Consider the following 16341-nt stretch of genomic DNA (forward strand, 5'->3'; position numbering starts at 1 on the left):
CGGCCTCCTGAAGTGCTGGGATTAGAGGTGTGAGCTACCATGCCCGGCCACAAATATTTTCTATATATGTTGGGATGTGACAAAGGTTGGAAAACACTGTTGTTCCATGACTAGTTTGTAGATTCCTTTATAAACAGTTTTATATTTTCCGAACTCCACAATGCCTAGAACAGTTCTCTGAATACATCTGCTTAAATGTGAATGACTTGACTTTAATTTCTAATGCCAACTAGACCTTAAAGGTTTAATTGGCTATTTTCATCTTAATCTATGACTATTTTACATATTCTCCAATAGCTAGCACTACTGGCCAAACTTACAATAAAGCTTTTGCATAATACTCAGAATGTCAAATTTGGACATGCCTATACAGTGTCTGCCTTTAAGAAGCTCTCAGTTTCAAGCCCCCAAATCTACACTATTCATTTATTCAATCATTCTTTCATTCATTCAGAGACGGAGTTTCACTCTTTGGAGAGAAAAGGCATGATCTTGGCTAACTGCAACCTCTGCCTCCTGGGCTCAAGCAATTCTGTCTCAGCCTCACAAGCAGCTGGGAATACAGGCGTGCACTACCACGCCCGGCTAATTTTGTATTTTTAGTAGAGATGGGGTTTCATCATGTTGGTCAGGCTGGTCTCGAACTCCTAACCTCAGGTGATCCACCAGCCTCGGCCTCCCAAAGTGCTGGGATTACAGGCATAAATCACTGTTCCTGGCCCAAAACCTACACTTTAAGACTAGCCAGTACACTATGATTCTTTTATATATTGTACCTTAGAGAAGTGAACAGAAATACACATCTTTTTTGGGATGTTTCATAATGCACACATTACAAAACACCTGTGTTAACTCGTGGCTAAATGTGCCTTTATATTTCATACCCCATAGATGGCAAAGGTGCAAACTGATGATCAGTATGGAAGATCTTTTGAAAGGGTCTTTCATTATTCCAAAGGTTTCAGTGTGGTTACTAAAAGTCAAAATGACTAACTGTAGAAAGGGCTACCCAAATGTCATACAACTGTCAATAGTTGTCCTTGATTACTTTTTCAAGAATTTCACATTTCAAGAACATTTGCAGTGAACGAGAACTTCCAGGACATCTTTCTTTTAATGGTTTTACTACTATTTTAGTTTCCAAAATCCCAAATGAGGAAAAGCCACATGAATATCTGTATATTTATATAACTTATTAAAATGTAATCGTATAACCAAGTGTAGTCTGGAAAAGCACCACTCATGCCAGAACTCTTACTTCTATCAGAATTCTGGATTTTAATGTCACAGAGGTGACCTTTCCAACCCTGGGTGGCACAGTTGCTTAACTCCTCTCCTCTCTCCCCTCAGCCAGTCACTCCCTTGGTCATATTTGTCATTACTAATAACTACTCAAAATCTTAATTTTAGTTAAGCATACCATTCTTTAATCACCACTTCTTACATTTCTTTTTTCTTGTTTTGAGACAGACTCTCACTCTGTCACCCAGGCTGGAGTGCAGTGGTGCAATCTCAGCTCATTTTAACCGCCACCTTCTGGGTTCAAAGATTCTCCTGCCTCAGCCTCCTGAGTAGCTGGGACTACAGGCATGTGCCACCATGCCCGGCTAATATTTGTCTTTTTAATACAGATGGGGTTTCACCATATTGACCAGACTGGTCTTGAACTCCTGACCTTAAGTGATCCACCTGCCGTGGCCTCCCAAAGTGCTGGGGTTATAGGTGTGAGCCACTGTGCCCAGCCCACCACTTTTTTTTTTTTTGAGACAGAGTCTCGCTCTGTCGCCAGCCTGTAGTGAGTGGTGTGATCTCGGCTCACTGCAGAGATGGGGTTTCACCATATTGGCCAGGATGGTCTCGATCTCCTGACCTCATGATCCACCTGCCTCGGCCTTCCAAAGTGCTGGGATTACAGGCATGAGCCACCGCACCCAGCCCACTTCTTACATTTCTAGGTCATTCTTTATAGTCCCCCTACTTTAACACACCTATAATCCATTGGTTGTACCACATTTTCACTATCCCTCCTGTCTCAAGCCCTCACTTCCCTGCTTACCCAGCTGAAATTCCACAGACCATCATTATACCTTGCCTCTATTCATGTGGTCATTCACTCTGGGCAAAACCACAGCCTTGGTTTATTTCATCTACTCCATGCCTGCATCCATACAGCTTTACACATTTGAAGAAAAACATACAGCCATGCTCATCATTGGTCTCATTTACTTTAAATTCATTATCACTAACCTTGAGGTCCTTCATCCTGTCTGCCTATAAAATTGTTTCCCAGGTTCATTCACCTTCCCATTATTCTAGCTCAGAGCTTTCCTCTAGTTCCTGTCTTCTGTATCTAACTGCTACATGAGATATTTCTCCTTTGAATAGAAAACTGAACTCCTGACCAGCCTCCTTCCCTAAACCAACCTCCTCCTACAAGAATCTTCCTCAATTTCTCCAGCCCCAAACATCCTTGATGGTTCTCTTTATCTCACACTCCATGACCAAACTCTCCCCAAGTCTTGCTGATTTTACCTTTAGGATGTATCTAGACCTCACTGCTTTATACCACCTCTACAGCAACTGCCTCAGTCCAAGCCAGCATGCTCTCAATTAGATTACTGCAGTAGTCTCCTAGCTGTTCTCCCTGATTGTGCCTTTGCCACCACACTTCAACCTACTCAGCAAAGCAGCCACAATGGCTCCTACTAAAATTACATCCCTGAGCTATAGGATACTCTGGGTTTCCATTCTTCTTTCACTTTAATAAATGCCATTCTTTTATTATTTTGAGACGGGGTCTCCCTGTGTCACCCAAGTTGGAGTGCAGTGGCTCGATCTCTGCTCACTGCAACCTCCACCTCCTGGGTTAAAATGATTCTCCTGTCTCAGCATCCTGAGTAGCTGGGATTACAGGCGTGCACCACCATAACCAGCTAGTTTTTGTTGTTGTTGTTGTTTTTAGTGGAGACAGGGTTTCAGCATGTTGGTCAGGCTGGTCTCGAACTCCTGACCTCGTGATCCACCTGCCCGGCCTCCCAAAGTGCTGGGATTACAGCAGTGAGCCACCGCACCTGGCCCAATAAATGCCACTTTTTTTTTTTTTTTTTTTTTTTTTTTGAGACAGAGTCTCACTCTGTTGTCCAGGCTGGAGTGCAGTGGCGCAATCTCGGCTCACAGCAGGCTCCGCCTCCCGGGTTCAAGCCACTCTCCTGCCTCAGCCTCCCGAGTTAGCTGGGACTACAGACGCCCGCCACTGCGCCTGGCTAATTTTTGTATTTTTAGTAGAGACGTGGTTTCACTGTGGTCTTGAGCTCCTGACCTCGTGATCCGCCCGACTCAGCCTCCCAACGTGCTTGGATTACAGGCGTGAGCCACCACACCCAGCTGCCATTCTTACACAATAAAAGACTAGTCTATTCTGTGCAATCATTATTTCAGACTGTTCTAAATTATTTTTGATAAATCTTCCATCTCACAAGCAAATCACCTTACAAACAGTTGCATATATTTTCAGTAATGCATTCCAGACTAGAACAGAGACAGGAAACTGATGACTTTCATGGGATAGAAACTCATGATGGCCTGATAGAACTAAGTTTGTCAATTAGATCTAGTATTTAGTTCACCATCATCAAACTTTCAAATATATATATTTAAAAAAGGAACAGATAATTAATGTTACCAATTCATTTTCTTTAGGAATCCCAATGTGTCAAAACTTGTGTTTTAAAACTAAAAGAAAAGATGATTTAGCCAAAATGTCATATTTTCATATTATATTCTCAATGCTTTCAAAGCCCAACAGTGATTTTAAAAAGAAATTAAACAACATGCTTTCATTGAATTTTTAAAAATCTATACAATTCAAGCTAATGAAATATTTTATTGTACATAATAAAAGTGGTGTTTTTCTAAAAAAAAAAAAGAAAAAAAAAAAATTTCCAGGCCCAGACGTCTGTAGGAGTATGTGAGGAAAGGATTCCACTCAAGTATAATAAGCAATACTCTATTGAATGAAACCATAACTCCGCTTCACTCCCTATGGTAAATACTAACATTCGCCACAGGCTTGAAATTCCTGTAGCATCAGTAGAACTATTTTTTAAAATATTACAAACATGCTTATGACGCACAGGAGGATGAAAAAATTTAGACTGTAACCACACACCATATGTAATCCCAGCTTTTCTAATTTACAACCAGTTAAGAATTACAATATCCAAAGAAAGTATTTTAAAATATATATGCTCACTGGTAAGTGATTTTCTACTCAAATAAATAGGAAAATTTGCATTTTAATGTCACATTGAATTTCAGTACTTTTCAATCCAAGAAAAAAAAAAATAAACCGAGACATGGTTATGAGTTAAGGATTATATATATTACAATTTGCCTTGTTATAATACATTTGTGGCTTTATGATAAAAATAACTCAGGGACATATGGAATTCAAGCTGATTTGCGTAACTGTCACAAGAAAAAAAGCATTAAATGCATTTCTGAAATAAGTATTTTCATTTAATTTCAGAATCTCAAAACAGCATTAGACCTCGCCTTGTTTAAAAAAAATTTAGTTCAACACTAAGCTAGCTAAATAACCTTCTTGAAAGGTTTAAACACAATTGATATAGAAAATGCTTTCCCTCTAATCTCAACCTTACATAAATGGAACAGGTGAGGAAGAAAAGGTAGACAATTTCTTTAGCAGCATATATGGCTAAATCCATCAACCACCTTAAACTAGAATGTCCATTATTGACCCCATTAAAAAGAACTGGGGAAATATCAAAAATTACCCATTTCATAAACCAAAAGACAACAATTTTAGGGTTACAGTTAGTAAAATATTTTTGAGACACTTCAAAAACTTTTAACCATAAACTAGAAGAATCATCTCTTCTTCATTGTTAAGAAAAAAAGGCCTAACAGAAAGACATTTAAACTAAACTGATTTTCAATCCTCTTAGAACAAACAAAATGAAAAATAATGGTTGATTAGCTAAGCTTTGTGCTCTAATCAAACTAATTAATTACAGTGATTTTAAATGGCAACAGCCCATCTGACTGGGCAGCTTGACAGTTCAGAATACTTTTGCAATAATTTTTTAACGCAAAGACACTAAAATGATCCGGTCATGCAATGTTCATCTTATGCATTCTGCATCTCTTTGCCAATCTTGTAGCTAAGGATCTTGTTCCAATCAATCTTAGTGCGTGTAACTGGCAACTGTCGACGTAAGGCTTTGAAAGTAGTGTCCGACATTGTCTGATAATTCTCACTGATGGCAGTCTATGAAAAACCATAGTTAGAAGTTTAAAGTAAAGCAAAAGAACAGAACAATTTATAAAGCATATAGATGTTTTCAGAATACATTTTATTTAAGCAGCCCATTTCACTGTTTTTAAACAGTCAAATAAAAAAATCCCCAACATTTTGTTAAGGCAGCTAGAAGAAAAAGCCTATAATAATTTTGAATAATTAAACTTAATGAAAATTATAAATTAGATGTAATATTTGTGTCCTCGTTTTGATTTTAGTATGTCAGAACAATTTATGGATTATTATTTTTAAGGAGTAGAAACTTGTCCAATTCACAAATTAAATGCTTAAATTCAAGAGTGTAGTTTAGAACCTGATAAATAACATAAAAAGTAAAGCACAAAATGAAATGTGATCTAAGCAGATTGCACATAATCCAAATGGTAAGACACAGCCTGAATTAAAATTTCCAACCAGAAAAAAAATAGCCACTTAAAAAGTCTGGCATATTTTGACTGATGCAGATTGAGCACCTCTAACTGAAAAATCCGAAGTTTTCAAAACTTGAAACTTTTTGAGCATCAACATGACGCTCAAAGGCAATGCTCACTGGAGCATTGATGCAGATTTCTAATTTTCAGATTACGGAAGCTTGAGTGGTAAATATATAATAAATATTCCAAAATCCAAAAAAAAATCTGAAATCTGAAACATTTTTGGTCCCACGCAACTCAGATCAGCGATACTCAATCTGCACTCAGAAATTACAGTTGGCTAAAACCAAGTCTTTTTTTTTTTGAGACGGAGTCTCGCTCTGTTGCCAGGCTAGAGTGCAATGGCACGATCTCGGCTCACTGTAACCTCTGCCTCCCAGGTTCCAGCGATTCTCCTGCCTCAGCCTCCCAAGTAGAACCCACCACTACAAGCACATGCCACCACGCTCAGCTGATTTTTGTATAGAGATGGGGTTTCACCATGTTGGCCAGGATGGTCTTGATCTCTTGACCTCGTGATCCACCTGCCTCAACATCGCAAAGTGTTGGGATTACAGGCATGAGCCACCATGTTCGGCCTAGTCTTAGTATTTTTAAAATACAAAATATTAATGGAATTGAATTTACTTGCCACTCTTTTTGCCTACACTTTAATAAGTCTGCCCTTGTGTTAAAAGTAGACACACAACAAAAAGACTCTAACTGATGCAATGGAAAAATTCAGCCTTTGAATGAAATTCAAATTTCAGTGCCATTAATTCATACGTGAATGTAGCTTATAATATTTAAAAAATCATACCTGGTATTCATTTTCTGCAGCTTCTACAATCTTTATAAATTCTTTTGCTGTTTGCACTTCATTCTGAATAAAAAAATAAAAATAAAAATTGTAATTTAAAACTAAACCACTATTACTTTAAAACATATGTATGGTTAATGTAATGTTACAATAAATAAAACAGAAGGAAATTATGACAAAGAACAAATATTGTAAGATCATTTATTCTAAGTCTAAGGGGGAAATAGGTAAAATTATTTTAAGAGTCTACAGAATAAGCTGGTGTCAACGTTTAGCTGGCTAAGGAAAGTGAATTCTCAATGATATACACATTGATGAAAAGTTCAATTTTAAACACTGGACATGCATTCTAATAGACAACCTTTATGGGTAACAAGTTTGGTAAAGATTTCTAATTGATGACTCTTTATCTAAATATTGTTAAATATTTACTGAACATTATGTAACAGAACAGTGATATCAAAAAAAAAATCACTAATCAGGAAGAATGTATTTTTCTGGAAATTTTTTTTAACATGCCAATAGATGGGTTTGTTTGCTTTTTCCTAATAGTAAAGTTAACAGAATCTGGATTTCAAAAATGAAACAGTGTTAATGTAAAATTCTCTAATACCTTATACTTTATATATGGTGTAAAAATATAAAACAATGAAAACCTCCTAAGATAGAGTAAAAATGGTCATTCCTAGAAAAAATGAGCTCAAGCTGGCATATTAGTCAAGTTTAATTACTATGATCATCTCTCAAAACCCCACACTCCGTAATTTTGTGGACAAATTTCTCTTAGGAAGTATCTGGTTTTTTTCCTCTTTTTTTTTGAGACAGGGTCTCAGCCTGTAGCACAGGCTGGAGTGCAGGGGTGTGATCTCGGCTCACTATAATCTCCACCTCCCAGGTTCAAGCAATTTTCGTGCCTCAGTCACCCAAATAGCTGGGACTATAGGCATGTGCCACCATACCCGTCTAATTTTTGTTATCTTTAGTAGAGATAGGGTTTTTGTATTTTTAGTAGAGACGAGGTTTTGCCATATTGGCCAGGCTGGTCTCACACTCCTGACCTCAAGTGATCCACCAACCTCAGCTTCCCAAAGTGATAGGATAACAGACGTGAGCCACCGCACCCAGACAGGAGGCATCTTTTGCTCAATGTCAAACTCCCCCAAACAAGATAGCACCATACTCTTGTTATGTGAATAATATTGAATGTACTAATTACATATGATATATAACTATATGGAGTAGAACATCTCATGGAAAATCAGATATTAGTAAGTTTTTTTCACTGGCAAATTTTGCAAGAACAGTACCAATTAGGTCAGAGCAGAAATCACCTAAGTGCTAATAAAAAGTTTTTTTAAAAGATAGCTTCAGGGGCTGGGTGTGGTGGCTCATGCCTGTAATCCCAGCACTTTGGGAGGCCAAGGCAGAAGGGTTGCTTGTGGCCAGGGTTTGAGACCAGCCTGGACAATATGGTGAGACCCCATCTCTATAAAAAATAAATTAGCTGGGCATGGTGGCACATGACTGTAGTCCCAGCTACTAGAGAAGCTGAGGCAGGAGGATCGCTTGAGCCCAGGATGTCGAGGCTGCAGTGAGCTGTATTCACACCATTGCACTACAGCCTGGGCAACAGAGTGACACCTTGTCTCAAAAAAATACACGTGTGTGTGTGTATATATATATATATAAAATATATGTATATGTAAATATATAGCTTATCTTCTTAGGTAGCATCTGGCTTAACACGTTTATACATGTTTCTTAAAGTTAAATGCTTTCTTGCGTTAAAAATAAAGTTTTCTTTAATATTTGTAAATTGTATATAAGCAGTGGATGTTTATAATACACAGATACTTTTAGGTATATGACACAAACAAATGAGAAAATGTCACTGTTAATGTTATACTGTCAATATCCATGGGGCAAGAAAACCAAAAGCCAAACTTTTGGAGGCCAAGGTGGGTAAACTGTATGAGTCCAGGAGTTCAAGACTAGCTGGGCAACATGGTGAAACCCCATCTCTACTGGGAAAAAAAAAAATAGCTGAATGTAGTGGCACGTGCCTGTAGTCCCAGCTACTCAGGAGGCTCAGATGGGAGAATGGCTTGAGCCCTGGAGGCACAAGTTGCAGTGAGTTGAGATCATGCCAGCCTGGGTGACAGAGCCAGGTCTTGTCTCAAAAAAAAAAGAAAAAAAGAAAAAAAAAATCAACAAGGAAACAGTTGCATACGCAAGAGAAAGAATGTGTGAAAGAATTCTGTGGAGAAATAAAACCAAGTTCAAAAACTCTTAAATTTGAAAGATGAACTTAAAAAAAAAACTTCATTAAATCATGATCCAAATAGCCACACAATGAAAAGATACAATACAGTTTAAAAGTTAGGTAGAAGATCATAGACCTAAATGTAAGAGTTAAAACTATATAACACTTTTAGAAGAAAACACTGGAGTAGATCTTCATGACCTTGGGTAGGCAATGGTTTCTATTAATATTTCAAATCTCAAATGACAAAAGAAAAAAATCAAAACCAAAATCTTCTGTTTTGCAAACAATATCATCAAGAAAGTGAAAAGACAACACACAGAAGGATGAAAATATCTGAAATCATGTATGTGATATACTAGACTTATATCCAGAATATACGAACAATTACAACTCAATAATACAAATGTGAATAATCAATTAGGAAATGAGCAAAGGATCTGAATAGGTATTTCCCCCCAAAAGATATACAAATGATCACAAGCACATGAAAAGATGCTCAAAATCATAAGCATCAAGAAAATGTAAATAAAACCACAATAACATACTACTTCAAACTGACTAGGATGGTTATCATCAAAAGGACATATTTTGGAAAAAGATACAGAAAAATTGAAACTCTTATACACTGCTGGTGAAACTATAAAATGGAAAACAGTCTGGCAGTTCTTCAAAAGGTTAAACATAGTTCCAAATGACCCAGCAATTCCACTCCTATGTCTATACCAAAAAGAAATTAAAATATCTACACAAAAAATAGTACACAAATGTTCACAGCACCAAAAGTAGAAAACGGAAATGTCCATTAACTGAAGAATTGATAAAATGAGGTATGTCCACACAACAGAGTATTATTTGGCAATAAAAAGGAAAAAAGTACTAATACATGCTCCAAAAGGATGAATGTCGAACATGTTAAATGAAAAAAGCCAGTCATAAAAGACTATATATTATGATTACATTTATATAAAATGTCCAGCACAAGCAAATCCACAGAGCCAGAAAGTAGATTAGCCACTGCCTAGGGCTGGGAGGGTTCTGGGGGAAGGGCTGGGTAGAATGGAGAATGACTGCTAATGGTACAGGGTTTCTTTTAAGGAGCACGAAAATGTTCTGAAATTAGATTGTGGTGACTGCTGTCCAACCCTTTAGTAATATACAAAAAAAAATTTGAAGCTTATACTTTAAATGAGTGAACTGAATGGTATACAAACTATATCTCAATAAAGCTGCAAAAAAGTTAGGTACAGGTTTGCAATTACTTATCTTTAATCTATCAGAAAACACTTCAATCTGAAGCAGAAATATTACTTAAAATGTTCATTCCAAAACTATTGTGCTTTTAAAGAAGTATTAGGTTAAATTTTATTGTGGAATTAATTACTTACAGACACTGTTAGGGAATCTTGTATATCTTTATGACTCACTAGCTGAACATTACCATCTTCATAATAATGAACCTATTAGAAAAAGAAATCACAGAAACCACATTACAGGAATCATCAAGATCCTCATTGCTTCAACAAGCGTATCAATGCAGATGGACTACATATTTCAGCTCTAGTCTAGACTTCTCTGCTGAGCTCCAGAACCTGTGAACTCCAGCAAGACTCTCCCTTCCCTCAGCCGAGTGAGGAGACTAGTTAGAGACATCCCTGTAGTTATTCAGGCAAGCCTTCTATTGACCTGACTGCTGGACATTTTTGCCTCACATTCATTCATTCTACTGGTACCGAAAACCAAGATGTCCAAATCTGAGCTCACAATATTCCCTCCCAACCCTGCTCCTCTTTTGTGTATTTCCACCAACCACTTAATTCCCCAAACTCAGACATGAATTTACTCAACAAAGATTGAGTGAGTGCAATAAATATACTGCTACTACATAAGGTTCTGAGGGTATACGGCTTTTAGAAAGACACAGTCCCTGATCTCATATTTCAGCACAACATGGTAAAGGTATGTATAAAGTATGTTAGCAATACTCCAGATTCTTTCTGAGGGTTAAAAAAGGACTTCAGCATATTTCAGAGAGGACTAGAGGTATATGAAGTTGGGGAGAGCAATAGCTGGAGAAATATATGCAGGTAGCAAACCAGTCAACTCTGGGCCTTGTATATCATGCAAATATGTCTGGACTATCTGGTAGATAAGAGTGTACCACTAAACGGTCTTACAAGTAACATATCCACATTTAAATTTAAAAAATTATCTTTTTGATGGCAGCGTGAATGCCAAAGAGTCCAGCAATTCAACAAAATAACAATCATATGCTAAATGCTGAAGATTGTACTGTAAACCAGACAATCCTTGCTCTCAATAAGCTTTGGTCCTACAAGACACACTATTTTAGAAATTGCTGTAATTATCCAGGTAAGCGCCACTGAGGCCTAAGTGAAGGAATAATAATGCTGACAATAATGACTACCATTCATCGAGTACTCGGTATCTGTCTCTGTTCTAACCCTTTTAGCCATATTAACTAAATCTTCCAACAATCATGTATGTCTTTTTTTTTTTTGAGATGGAGTCTCACTCTGTTGCCCAGGTTGGAGTGCAGTGGCACAATCTCGGCTCACTGCAACCTCTGCCTCCCAGATTCAAGCAATTCTCCTGCCTCAGCCTCCCAAGTAGCTGGGATTACAGGCACATGTCACCACACCTGGCTAATTTTTTGTATTTTTAGTAGAGGTGGGGTTTCACTGTGTTAGTCAGGATGGTCTTCATCTCCTGACCTTGTGATCTGCCTGCCTTGACCTCCCAAAGTGTTGGGATTACAGGCATGAGCCACCGTGCCCGGCCAATACATACACATGTTAATACATGCATATAATATAGTTATACAACTACACACATGCATATATTAATATTACACTTCACCACACTCCACCCAATTCAGAGGAGAGAAATACACAACTCAAACTCAGAAGATGAACAAATTGTATCTGAAGAGCAGACCAAATGGCAGCATCTAATTTTAGCTGTGTTTTATAATCTGTTAGCTATCCTTGCAGATTTTTGACGACTAGGGAATGAACTGCCAGGTTACTTAAAATATTTAAAACAGCACTATTGTTTTTCCCATTACCCCGAAACAAAGACCTGAAAAAGAACTATATAAAATGTACTACGAAAATGTAAACTTAGGAATTAGTTGTTTCTCTGTTCAGAATCTTCTTAAAGATCAGTAAACAAATTCTTTTTATTTCATACCTGAATTTTCAAGATGCCAACCACCTGAGTGGTTGAAGGAGTGATTGTAAACTTCCATTCTGACCTCCAACGACCATTCCTTAAAAATAAAAACAGCAGCTGTAAATAAGGTAGGGAAAATAATTTGAATCAATTTTAAATTTCAGATTATATTTCATGCTACAGTATGAGAGTGTGTGGGGGATGAACACTGGACATTAAATTTTTAATCACCGAAACAGTCAAAAAGAATCAAAAGGTTAAATCCAGTTATGATATATATTTAATTTAATCTTCACCCTACTGATAAGAAAGAACTTACATAATGGATTTAATGCCAGAATTCTAAAGCTAAGGCTTAAAATACAATTCAGGTTGGTGTGTGTGCAGTGCTGTTTGCCACTAATTGATCACAATCAGTTACAGGTTTCTTTGTTCCGTCTCCACTTGACTAGCCTTAAAAAAACAAAACAAAACAAAAACCAATACAAAACTAAGTCATAAGCTACTGTGGAGAAAAATTTTAAGCTACTTCTTCAATTGTATCACTTATATTTCCAAAATAAATGGAATAAATGTTTAGAGTATCAGAGGATTTTATAAATACACTCAGTGTAGCTTAACATCTACTGAATGATACAAAGTACCATATAATTTAAAAAGAATGGCTAGTAAATGTTATACAACACTCTTAAGGAGGTTTTGATAACTGGAAATAAAGGGCTATAGTTATTAACATGAGGTTTTTAAAAATATTCCAATTTTGTGTTTAAAGTCACCATATAAAAGGCATTTCTCTGCTCCTGAAATGATTTTTGGTATACAAATACATACTCATGGTTCGAAACTGAGAAATTACAAACTGGTATGTTATTACTTTTTGTCTACCAGTGAATTTTATCTTTCTTTTTTAACAAAATTCTGGATGAGTAGTACAGCTTCTGATATTCTATTTTGCTGACAAACTTTTCATGGTAACTTTTCTTTTTGTCTCTCTGTTTGCTCTTTGCAAGCTAAGGAAATTCTGGTATGTTAGCTTTTTTGAACAGTATATAATAGTCACAGGGTAATGAATCACTATACTGGCTTTTGCTAGACAACGAGTTCTGGGTTCAATATTCATGCAGTCTACCCAATCATAAAGTCTATAGAATGATAGTACAACCTAATTCAAAAATCTGAAATGCTTCAAAATCTGCAACTTTTTGAGCACTGACACGATGCTCAAAGGAAACGATTAATGGAGCATTTTGAATTTTGAATTTTTGAATTAGGGATGTTAAACCGATAAGTATGATGTAAATATTTAAAAATTTGAAATCCAAAAGACTTCTGGTCCCAAACATTTTGGGTAAGAGATATTCAACCTGTATTCTCATACTTATGGTTACACTGAATATTTGGAAATTATTAGAACAATGTATATGTTCTACAAAATAACAGATAATTAAAACATGTCTTGATTTGAGTGACTCATTCAAGATTTTTCAAAGAAGTTTGGTTGGAAAAATAACTTTTGTTTCATGATTCCAAAATAAGTATTCCTTTTACTGAGGTTGAAAAAATAACTTTTGTTTCATGATTCCAAAAGAAATATTCCTTTTATTGAGGTATTAGTGCCAAGTCAACTAGTGAGTCTTTAGCATATACAATACTGACTGGGACAATATATTTATATAACCATTGATTATGAAAAGCACACACAAAAAATTCCAAACCAAGTAGTATTACCAATTTGAGAACTATTTTAAAAGATTCTTCCAAAGGCATTAATTACTACAGTAACAGTAAATGACACTGAGTAGACAGAACTCTTTCATTAGTGGAGTAAATGGCCAATATGTCCTAGCCTTTAATTCTATTCTGCCCCTCTCTTACATTAACTCTTTAATTAAAAGTATGTATTCACTCAACAAATATTTACATTAAGCCCCTAATACTGCTAGACCCTGGAGAAATGGTAAAGACTAAGAAGAGAAGGTATCTACTGAAACCTAAGAAACATCTAAGACTAGCTGCTTCTGATTTTTACTCTACCTATATTTTAGATGAACTGAAGTATATTTCTTTTTTTTTTTTTCTTCTAGAGACAGGGTCTTGCTTTGTCACCCAGACTGAAGTGCTGTGGTGTGATTATAGCTCACTCAGGCTCGAACTCTTGGGCTCAAGATATCCTCTTGCCTCAGCCTCCCAAGTAGCTAGGACTACAGGCATGCACCACAAGGCCTGGCTAATTTTTTTTTTCTAGAGATAGGGTTGTACTGTGTTGCCCAGGTTTCTTGAACTCCTGGCCTCTGGCCATCCTCCTGCTTTGGTCTCCAAAAGTGCTGGGATTATGGATGCCTGGCTTGAAGTATAGTTCTTTGTATTAACTATTTAGATTTTACTGAGACTATTGTGCCATGATATTATCACTTTGGAAAAATCATATCAAAGCATATAAAATACATTTTTTTTCCAGAAAGTGAAAGCCATTAACTTAAGTGATACAATGCTCATAGTGATGGTTTAGGAAAAATTACCCTTGTAAAGTGAAACAGTGAGAATAGAAAACTCAAAGACAAGTCGGGCATGGTGTGAACCTGTAGTTCCAGCTACTTGACAGGCTGAGGCAGGAGGATCACTTGAGCCCAGGAATTTGAGGCCAGCCTGGGCAACACACCAAGACTCTGTCTCTAAAAAGAAAATAAAACTCAAGGACAGACATTTTCTTCATTTTATATATGTTAAAGCTGAAAGGAATTAGATTTTAAAATGAATTAGTAAACTTATTATAACATCTCCAATGTATTATAAAGAAAACCTTAGTAAAAAGAATTTTCTTCAAATAGTAGTTCCATCTCAACAAGATTGATTTTATTATGTATTTCCTGGCATAAATAACATCAATTAGTAATAATTTTATAAACATTGATTGCTTCAGGATTCCAGTAGGTTAATGCTACAAGATTTTAGACCCAACATAGAGAAACTACACTTATATTAAGTCCATAAAAGTAACTCTATATGCCAAAACCTTTAGGGAACTGCGGCTAGTCATTAAGGCATATGTTTACTTATGGCATTGGTTTTCCATCGGTGATGATGGATCTGCATTCCTCCAAATATTGTTGGTTAACCTTGCAATCTTGCATTTATTTCTGAGATGGCTAAGTAGCGGAGCAACCTTGGGCCATGAACCCAACTGGCCCAAAGGGGTTACCTGTTACTTTACCTTTAATAGCACCACCAACCAACTTGGCTAGTGAGTCAAAGCCTAATATACTAAAAGGTAAATATTATGACCATACTTATTCTGGTGACCTCAGCATGTAAAACAGGGATAAATGTAAAGATTTCATTCAATTATGGACTTGTAAGGTCTTAAAGAATCTCAGAATTTTATAACAGGTGCTCAGAAATAGTCTTGTCTAAGAATAAAAAGGACCAACAACTTGTCAAAGGTCCAAGATCAGTAGGGTCAATCAGTGCTCCTGAGGGCTTGATGTTTCTAAGGAATAATGGAATGATCTGTACACAAAATTACCAGGCATGATTGTAATCTGCCTCATTGTATAAAACATGTCATTACTTCCTCACATTGGCTAACCAAGTACAAAGCAATCCTCTACTTCAGAGCCACAAAGTTCACAAAAGCAGCATCATTTTTTGCTTTATAATTACCTCTGTTCTCCTCCACATTAGTTTCATTCAGGAACAGCCCCTTCACAGAATGAGCATATGGATTGCCAACTGGTGTTCTTGCAGGCACACATGCTCCCTCAGGATGCTGTTTGCTAGTCCCATTCTCTTTTCACTGAATGTTGATGGATTTACCACTACCTTTAATGATTAGGCTGTTGAGCAAATTTATCTTCCTTATATCAAAAGGCTAAAATTTTGTATCATGTCTAGATTGTTCTTAATCATAAACAAACAAGGTGTTGCCCAAATCACTAAAGCGAGAACTACAAAGACTTAAAACAATGCCAAAACTCCCCAATACCCAAGATTTTAACTTACCAAAAGTTTTTTGCTTGGAACTGATGGCTTTCTATGCATGCAATAATGGTTTGCTGTCCATCTATTTTTTTGCCATACACCTTATTGGCAAAGAAAATAAGCATAAGAGTAAATTTAGGATCACGGAATGTCCAACTTTAAAAATCTATAAAATACTGCAAATTGCACAGTACTTTGACAAGAACACATAAAATACAAAGTAGGCCATCATTCCAATATAGTAGCTAGAAAAACATGTTCTCAAATATTTATGCCTAATCAAATTATTAGTGGACCACAAAAGGGGACAACATTAAAAAAAATTTATTAAAATTAATTGTACTCTGAAATA

The 16341-nt window shown here is 36.4% G+C and overlaps 1 protein-coding gene across 1 annotated transcript in view; it reads right to left on the reverse strand.

Annotated features, from left to right (window-relative positions):
• Positions 1 to 3761: 3761 nt before the first annotated feature.
• CAPZA2 (capping protein (actin filament) muscle Z-line, alpha 2) overlaps positions 3762 to 16341 on the reverse strand; it is a 55851-nt gene continuing 43271 nt past the window's right edge. Inside the window, exons 8-12 of the mRNA XM_011992515.1 lie at positions 16011 to 16090; positions 12030 to 12108; positions 10205 to 10276; positions 6554 to 6616; positions 3762 to 5290 (exon numbers count right to left, since the gene is read on the reverse strand). Of these exons, the coding sequence (XP_011847905.1) occupies positions 5150 to 5290; positions 6554 to 6616; positions 10205 to 10276; positions 12030 to 12108; positions 16011 to 16090 (435 nt within the window). The 3' untranslated portion in view covers positions 3762 to 5149. The remainder of the gene's footprint in view (positions 5291 to 6553; positions 6617 to 10204; positions 10277 to 12029; positions 12109 to 16010; positions 16091 to 16341) is intronic.

This window comes from Mandrillus leucophaeus, unplaced genomic scaffold (genome assembly GCF_000951045.1).
Source record: "Mandrillus leucophaeus isolate KB7577 unplaced genomic scaffold, Mleu.le_1.0 Scaffold1105, whole genome shotgun sequence".
NCBI classification, from domain to species: Eukaryota; Metazoa; Chordata; class Mammalia; order Primates; family Cercopithecidae; genus Mandrillus; species Mandrillus leucophaeus.